This window comes from Styela clava, chromosome 6 (genome assembly GCF_964204865.1).
Source record: "Styela clava chromosome 6, kaStyClav1.hap1.2, whole genome shotgun sequence".
In the NCBI taxonomy this organism is placed as follows: domain Eukaryota; kingdom Metazoa; phylum Chordata; class Ascidiacea; order Stolidobranchia; family Styelidae; genus Styela; species Styela clava.
In genome coordinates, this window is record NC_135255.1 from 22401450 (window position 1) to 22410585 (window position 9136).

A 9136-nucleotide genomic window follows, 5' to 3' on the forward strand; every position below is an offset into this window, starting at 1 on the left:
ATAGGTTTGTGTCTAAATTTAGGAATTTAGTTCATAGCCCACTAATTAATATTATCTTCTATGTAGGAGGTTGCAGGGCTGATTCAACTTGCAGACTTACCGATCATCTGACGATGCTCATTTAGTTTGGCTCGAGCAAGTCTTCTTGAAAGACTTGTATGAATGGAAACTACCTATATGTTTTGCCTTCCTGCGATTTTAGAAGACAAGTTTATTCTGAGGGATTTGGCATATAATTCTCATTGATTGTTGGCTGTTTATGATTTCTATTAATTGTAAATTCTGATTATAACAAAGAGTTAAAAAATTTTTTACGTAATTTACGGGCACCTTTTTCTTGTCAATACTCTAAGCTGAGGTAATAAACAAGACAATACTGTACATTTATGTCATCTGGAAGCAAAATATGCACACTAATTAAAAGTTTGACACATTGAGATAATACATCATGACAGAAAATACAAGTTAAAGATATGTATGACCAATGACCATCACATGGTAATTAAAATTAAAAAAAATTAATAGGGGCTGTGGAGTATATAAAGTTCAAGACAAAGAAAAGAACATAAGTTCATAGCTCATGAACTCTCAATTTTGCCTCCATTGGTTTACCTTTATGATAGCAACGATTTTGTATTCAATATAGCGAGATTTTTTTCAATTTAATTGCAGTGATACTATTTCCCAAAGCAATGCTTGAATCGTCTAGAATAGATCAGTGGTGTCAAACTCAAGGGTTTTTGTGAGCCGCATTGCATTTTGGAAATTGTAAAAAGGGCCAAAAACACTTTTTGATAATGTATACTTGAAAGATATTTTTCAGATAGTTTTAGTTTGTGACATATATTGTGATGCAACTAAACAGTTGGATTAAGTTTTATTATTTTCTTTAATTTCAAATGCAATTACATATTAATATTTGCATTCCACTATTATTGCAAGTTACTGTATTTATTACAAAAAATCCTAAAATTCTTTATACAACCATCAAAATCATTTTTGAACAAGCTTTGGATAAGGAAAGAATAATACATACACTAAAAATGACTTAATTTAAATACATGGACTTGAAATTAACAAAAATACTACAGTATAAACTCAATGTTTTTTTAATTACATTTGTCCTGACGTTTGGCATCTTTTTTGTGTCACCAGCATACTAAGGCAAGGCTGAAATGATTTTATAGTACCAACTCTAACTAACGAGGTCACATGATCATGGGTTAATCTGGATCTTTGCGAATGTTTAATTAATTCCAGTAATGCAAAAAAGTTTCTTTTATCATTTCATGAATAGATCAGTAAAAAAACAAATGACAGATATTTTCGACACGACATTTCGCGCCACATTGCATGGCATAGGATTGCTTGAATTATTATTGATATTAATTTTTAGTAACTAATTCGTTGTATATTTATATTAATATACAAACACATGGTAATTTTCTGTTCGAAGTTGGTCTTCGAAATTGTCATATCGACTGCTGAGCTTATTGTGTTTTTTTATTGTACTGATGAAAATATGACAAATTGAACAATGTGCTTCAAAATTTTGTGAAATGCAGAAATATTGCAACTCCCATTTTCTTCGAAAATGCCACCTTCTTCATGTACTTTGCGTTCAATTTATTCACTCAAGTGTTTTATTCAAGTATTCTTTTGCTAGCTTGATGTGTATTCTTAATTGGGTCAAAATGTGAACAAAAAAATTAATTTTCCAAAACTACTTTCAGTAAATTGCTTTCTGTGTGAATATTCAATTTCACTTTAAAAGGGTTGAAAAATCTATTACACTTAGATAAAAAAAACTCCAAAATACAATTACAATCATTGTTAAGCGTCCGAGGGCCGCACTGGAAGTTCTCCGGGGCCGCGAGTTTGATATCCCTGGTCTAGATTGAGGTTGTTCTAAATATAAAACAGTATTTTATCATGAATCATGATTATACCCTTTCCTGAATTTCTTCTTTAGTAGGCCTACTACCAAAAGTTGATGAATCAAATATAACACAGGTGTAGTGAGTGACCCATAATCCTCATTTTCCAAAGCTGTTTTAAGTATGTCTGGCATGTTTTGTGCCTTTTTACGAATAAGACCGCTTATGCAATCTTACGCTTTGGAATTTTTAGTTATTTTCCTCAAGCCCTGCAGGATGTAGGGGCCATACACAACTCTACCGGAGGGTCAAATGTCTTTGCATGTCTCCATAGGTTGTTCTTCTATTGCAAACATTTATGGAGTATTCTGATTGTATTTCTTGGAATCACACTGTCACTGATATGTCGCCAGACTTCTGATATCTCCCCTTCTGCTACAGTTGTCCTGTGAATAAATAATAGGAAATTGAGGTTGGACGAATAGTTGAAAGTTTTGCTTTATGTCGGCTTAATTACTTGATTGATATACTTTCTATTTTTGCTATTGCCTCTTGTGCTGCAGGAGTCCCACAATGCGTAGACAGGTTTTCCCACAACTTTTACATCTAAAGAAAGAGAGGAGATTTAATAATTTTCGTTAAGAATAAATAAAGCAGTCTATATGATTTAGATTGGAAAAGCTAATAAATCCAATATCTCATGTTTTATGTAAAAAATGTTTTACTGAATTTGGTATATAAACCAACTAATAAAGGGGTTTAGTCAGAAAATTACCATACAATATAGACCGGTATGAGTGAAATGTTAGGTGAACTTGTTAACCCTTTGATTCAATACGCAAATAAAAGTGAATGAGCAATAGTATGTTACAGCAATGAGTATATATCCTCACTGATTAAAAATAATCTAATTGGAGGTGCATGAACTATTTGAAACCGTAAGGGGTAAGTAAATATGCAATTTCGGGAAATGGGCAACTACGTACCGTACTGATTTAATAACTTCGTAGTATTTGACAAAAGCTGGCTTTCCCACATGTACTTAACAGTGCAATGCCCGGGTGTGATATACAACAATAGTATTTACCTTACTTTTTTCCGATTTCTTTTTACCTTCAATTTTCCAATATATCATCAAAATCGACAACAACTGTCAAAGCAGGAACGAACACCATTAGTGCTACGCCTTGAAAGCAGCACACATCCGCTCGTTTTCGTCTCGTCAAGTATGTGCATTGGAGCGTGCTATCGGATACGATCTTCGGCCAAAAATGCCTGAGTTGCGCATCATGTTGTTTAATGTCATTGGTTTAATAATGCCTCTCGGCTTGGCAACTTACACGAACAGTGGAGGTGAAAGGTCAGAGTTACACTGTTGCAAATGTTAAGATTTTGCACAACTGCACTATGTTGAATTTGAGTAATGAATGCAATCATATTGTAATTCAACCAATATGTTGGGCGAATGCGGTTCAGTGGAAATACCCTTTATCAGTCTAGATTCAGATTCAGATTCAGATTTTATTTTCGTCATGCAAAACCAATATACGATATGAAAAAATAAAAAAAGACATATAACAAATTACGAAGACAGATATCGGCTTGTTGCAATAGACGAGGGATCGCGAAAGACTCAAAGAGTCATCCAGTCAGCGACACCTTGTAGCTGCATTGAAGCAGCAAATATAGCAACCGAACAACTCAATATTAAATAGTCACTAAATTCGACACAATCATATATATAAAAGGGACAACAAAAAGAATGCCACAATGACCACGAAAAGTTACCTAAACATTCACTTAATTAGCCTCAATCACAAAAAGGAACAACAAAGTTTGAAAAATAAAATACAGGATGTCATAATAACTATGGAGTATTAGATATTTACCTAATTAAACTCGATCATACAGAGTAAGAACAAAATAAAATCGAAATAAACACCGAGATACTACAATGATCACATCGTATTATATGACTTAACAGCGACATCTGTAAGAAGGATATGCCTCAATGACAACAAAGAATCGCGAAATAATGCTGACTAAGCATACATAGTAAACCAATATGGCGTGCCCAGCAACGGGCTTCTGGCTGCGAGAATCAATACCGTATTTAACGGATTTTTATGTTGAAAGCGATTGTTAGTGGCTATTAGAGTAGTGCAGAATAATTATGGGTTCTGCAGTATTCGTGGCATATAGGTTGGGCGGAAAATATTAAAACAAGAACAGTACACAGCGAGCACACAACTTGACGAACATGGATGGGAAAAGCAGCACCACAGGGATAGGTACGGTACATACCGGTATACAAATATAATATTTCTAGACTAATTGCAACTGGGCTTATAAGCATCTAGGTATAGGCTCTTCAGTGCATGTTTATACAAGTTATAGGTACTGGTCCTAATGCTATTGGGGAGATTATTCCACAATTTAACACCAACAAACTTGATTGAGTTTTGGGTGAGTTTGGTGCTAAAACGATTTACATAATAAGAACTGCTAATAGAGGACCGTGTTCCATATGAGTGAACATTGCTTTGTTTTGAAAAATAGTTTGTGAACGCAGGAGGGAGTTTTTTGCAGTGGTGTTGGTGCATCAATTTCAAAACTTCTATTTTGTAAATGTCTGCCAATTTAATAATTTGAAGGTTATAATAAATAGGACTGAGTCGTGAAAAATAACTAGCGGCAGATATTGCACGGATTGCTCGGTTCTGCATAATTTCAATGCGATGTAATAATGTTTTAACAGCTGAACCCCAAGCAATTATGCCGTATTGGATATGGCTCTGGAATAAGGAGTAGTACACCATCCTTAGTGTTGTTGGTGATGTAAATCGTCTAAGCTTGTAAAGTATTCCAACCGATTTAGATAATTTAACGGATAATTTGGATAAGTGAACATCCCAATTCATTTTACTATCTAAATATATGCCAAGATATTTATAAGAATTGACATTTTCAAGTTCTTTGTCATCAATTTGTATTACTGTTTCATTTTTAGATTTGCACTGGTGTGGAGATATTAACATAGTTTTTGATTTGCCAATGTTCAGTGTTAGTTTATTAGACCGCATCCAATTTGATACTTTCGCAATTTCAGAATTTACTCTCAACTGAAGAACTGCACAAGATTTGTCGCTGTCGAGAAGATTGGTATCATCAGCAAACAATTTGGTAAAGAAGGAGGAACAACAAGTTATGTCATTTACATAGACTAGAAATAGAAGAGGACCCAAGCAACTACCTTGAGGAACTCCGTGAGTCACTGGTAAGGGAGAGGAACGACACGACCCAACTTGAACATATTGTGATCTATTACTCAAATAACTAGAAATGAGTTTGTTTGCTGTACCCCTGATACCGAAATGTCTCAACTTGTAAATCAGGATGTTATGATTTACGGTATCGAAGGCCTTCCTTAGATCTAGGAATGTTGCACTGACAAACTCCTTCCTCTCTAGTTTATCGTAGATATATGATATTGTGTCTAAGATAGCATGTGATGTAGATAGATTATTTTGGAACCCAAACTGTGATTTATTTATTACATCATGTTTCGTAAAAAAAGCATTGAGTCGCTTATGAATCAAACGCTCAAATATTTTACTTATTGATGAAAGAATTGAAATTGGTCTGTAATTTGACATACATTTTTTATCGCCAGATTTGAAAAGAGGGATCACTCGGGCAATTTTGAGACATGCAGGGAAGATTCCAAACAAAAGTGAACAATTGAAGAATTCAGCCAAACATGGTGCAATGAGATCAGCAACTAATTTAAGGAAACGTGCTGGTATGTTGTCTGGACCAACTGCCTTCCTGTCTTTCAAATTATGTATTTCTATTATCAATTCATTTGTAGTCGCTGGGCTCATGAAGATGGACTGGTTTATACAATTGTGAAGAAATTGTTTAAAGCTATCCTGTTCAGTGGAAAACTTGCCTGAAAGGCTAGACCCAATTGTAGAAAAATACTTATTAAATTCTGTAGCAATCAAAAGTTCATCTCTAATTATAGAGCCATTTTCAATATCGATCTCGTTAACTTTTTGATTAGATTTATTTTTTACATGAGTGATTTCGTTAACTGTTTGCCATGTTGACCTAGGATTACCTTTGTTTTTAGCAATAAGGTTTTGATAATAGGTTTGTTTTGAATCATCTATGGCTCTAATCAAAACATTTCTATACTTTTTGAAATAGGAGCGTTCGGAAGTGTTCCCTTTCAAAAAGTGGGATTCAAACATCTTATTTTTGTGGCGAATAGAAGCAAGCAGCCCTTTGGTTAGCCATGGTTTTGATCGTAGCCTTTTTTGACGACGTGAGAGTGGTCGAAGCGGGGCGTGGCGATCAATCAGGTGAACAAAAGATTTTACAAATTCGCTGAAAACACCATCAAAGTTTTGGGAACTCAAATTGTTTCTAGCAATATAATTATGAAAAATTACTTGTGTATCTGTGCGAAAGCAATCGATCGAGAATTTTGACATGTCCCTTGCTATTTTGACATAATTTGTATGGGCTGGTTTTATGCCACTGAGGCAACACATAACAGGAAAATGGTCTGTTATGTCTGAGAGAACTACATGAGATTTGATTCTAAAATTTGAAATATTAGTATAAATGTGATCTATAAGTGTTGATGATGTACTGCTCACTCTAGTAGGCTTAGTGATTAATGACTTGGCATTGTGAGAAATTAACATATCGGCATAATTTGCAATTTGGGCATTAGTTGACAATGTAAGTAAGTTAATGTTAAAATCTCCTAGTATCAAAAACTGTTTCTTTGCCAATTTAGCAAGAGATGCTTCAAATGCATTAGTAAAGCTTGGAATATTATTACGAGGATGCCTATATATAACACCAACAATTATCTTATTGACTGCGTTGGCCAAACTTATTTCAAACCATATGTTTTCACAGTTGGAGTGATTGAGATTGTAATCTGAAATTTCATTATAGATGAGATCGTTTCGAATATAAGCACCAACACCACCTGCTTTTGTGATGGATGGCATGTGTATAAAGCTATACCCATCAATATTAGTGTTGGAAACAGGGTTACACGATAACTTTGATTCGCTTATCGCAATTATTTGTGGAGGGGATGAGAAATTAGATAATAGGGTTGTTAATTTATCAATATTTTTTTGCAGGGATCGAATGTTCACATGGAAAATACAAAAGTCAGACACTGATTGAGAAGAATTTAAATCAACAACTCCTACATTATTGCACGTTTCAATGTCACAGGAATAAGCTAATTGAGGGTCGTTTGCTAAAGCCATGTATGAAATGTAAGAGATATTTTCTCCAGGCTGGAAATAAATGGCCGGTATTTTTGATATATGTTTGGGTAATACATAAAATTATTTTGACTATACAATGTATGAATATTTATAATCAATAGACCTACTTGATGAGAGAAAGGTCATCTTCGTTATTGATAGGGATGGTAGTTGTCATTTCGTTCTTTTTTATTAAAACTTTTCCATTATGTGTCCATAGATATTTATATCCACATTCTTTTTTAAGATCTCTTGCTTTAAAAAATAAGTCCTTGTTATTGTCATTAAGGTTTTCTATGATGAATATTCTAGTAGATCTTGTAAAATGCTGAAAATCTTCATGAAAATTGGCCGATCTCAGTTGGCGACGATTTTTTAGAATTTGATGCCTTGTTTTTCTGCGTACAAATTTAACAATAATTGGTGAAGGCTTTTTGTTGTTTTCTTTTGACATCCGGTGACAGTTTGATATGTCAGATGATTGCAGTGGTACATTTATTCGTGCTGCTACCTTCATAATTAATTTTTCACAATCTTCATCACGCGAGTAGGGTATATTGTGAAATTCTAAATTATCCAGCCTTGACCTACGCTCCTGGTCGTATTGGCGTTCAGTAAGGATATCTATTTCTTCTTCTAGTTCTTCCACAATACTTTCAAGTTGACGAATTCTTCGGGTGTTTTTAACTGTGATGGTGCTCAGTTTGTCATAATTGGCATTAAGTTCGTCAAACTTTCTGGCAATGAATTCTTGGCTTGTCTTTATTTCTCCAACCTCATCTTTAATGACATTGATCGAGGATAACTGAGTTTTCATTTGTTTTATAGATTCATCCAGAGATGATAGAGATTCCTGGATTCCAATGCTGGTCGGGGTGGTTGAAGAGAGATCCAGAGCTAATTTTTCAATGTGCTGTTCAATTATAGCCGGTATTTCCAGGCGCAGTGTCTTTAGAATTGTGCTCTCAAGTATGGAGACTAAATTGGATATATTGTGTTCTGTTAAGTTGGATGCTGAAGAAGTACATGCTGCTTGACGTTCAGTTGGACTTTTACGTTTCGGGGGTTCAGGAGGGGCATCGCTTGATCTTGAATATGGCATATTGTCCTTCCTTGAATCCACAGACAGTCAGATTGATGTTGTGAACAGATGTTATAGTTCATTTGACGAATTCAACACCAGATGATTCAACATTCCATTTTTAGAGTGTCCATTATAGGCTATGATATTATTTAACACTAGTCAACTATATCTGCAAACTTAATCAAATAGCGAATAATGAACTGCGAATAATGCAACTGAATATAAGTTAATGCGGTGTATCAGCAGAGTACGGTCCGGGTACCGGTCACTATGATTGTTAATTTCTCTGTGGTTGTGTGTGGTGGTGTCGGTGGGTACCGGTACCGGTACCGGTACCGTACGTGCGTAAAATAATTTTAGGTGAGTGAACACGTACCGGTAACACTTCTTGGCAAAATCTTTCATCTTATATTTTATACGTTTTAAACCTTATCTAAGGTTTTGTTTTCTCTTCTGATTTCATAATCAGTTTTTATTTATTTTTATCAATCCTTTTATTGTTATTCTGATTATAGGCAAAATAAACTTATACTAATATAGCCTACGGTGTTCATTCATAGAATCGAAATAAACTTTTTGTCAATCCATTATTTTGTTTTTGAGAAGTAGTTATGGGAATCCCCACTTAATGCAGCACAGCTCACGTTTTGCAAAACATATCTGTCCTATTTAGCTATGAAACTGAAGATTTCGAGAAAATGCCATTTCACTTTCACCAGCCGCACTAATTATATTGTATGTTTAGAAGTCTTGTATTGTAATTGACCTGCATTAAAACGTGAAATATATTATCTGAGGTGGGAACTATGATATAGCATGGGTAGACTATTCCAATCTACTGAATCTATCACTATCTCATACTCAAATACTTCGAA

At 34.4% G+C, this 9136-nt stretch overlaps 2 protein-coding genes across 4 annotated transcripts in view; both read left to right on the forward strand.

Moving 5' to 3' along the window:
- The window catches only part of LOC120331568 (uncharacterized), a 141069-nt gene that overhangs the window by 25287 nt on the left and 106646 nt on the right, over positions 1 to 9136 (forward strand). The window lies entirely within an intron of this gene.
- Positions 3395 to 8456, forward strand: LOC144424603 (uncharacterized). Of its 3 annotated transcripts, XM_078114040.1 has the most exons (6): positions 3397 to 4168; positions 4987 to 5154; positions 5551 to 5679; positions 6090 to 6244; positions 7046 to 7186; positions 8006 to 8456. In XM_078114040.1, exons 4-6 carry the CDS (start codon positions 6178 to 6180, stop codon positions 8212 to 8214), a joined length of 417 nt encoding a protein of 138 aa, XP_077970166.1. In that variant the 5' UTR covers positions 3397 to 4168; positions 4987 to 5154; positions 5551 to 5679; positions 6090 to 6177; the 3' UTR covers positions 8215 to 8456. The 3 variants fall into 3 exon arrangements, with proteins under 3 accessions (XP_077970168.1, XP_077970166.1, XP_077970167.1); XM_078114042.1 differs by lacking the exon at positions 6090 to 6244 and having other exon boundaries at positions 3395 to 4168; XM_078114041.1 differs by having other exon boundaries at positions 3397 to 5154.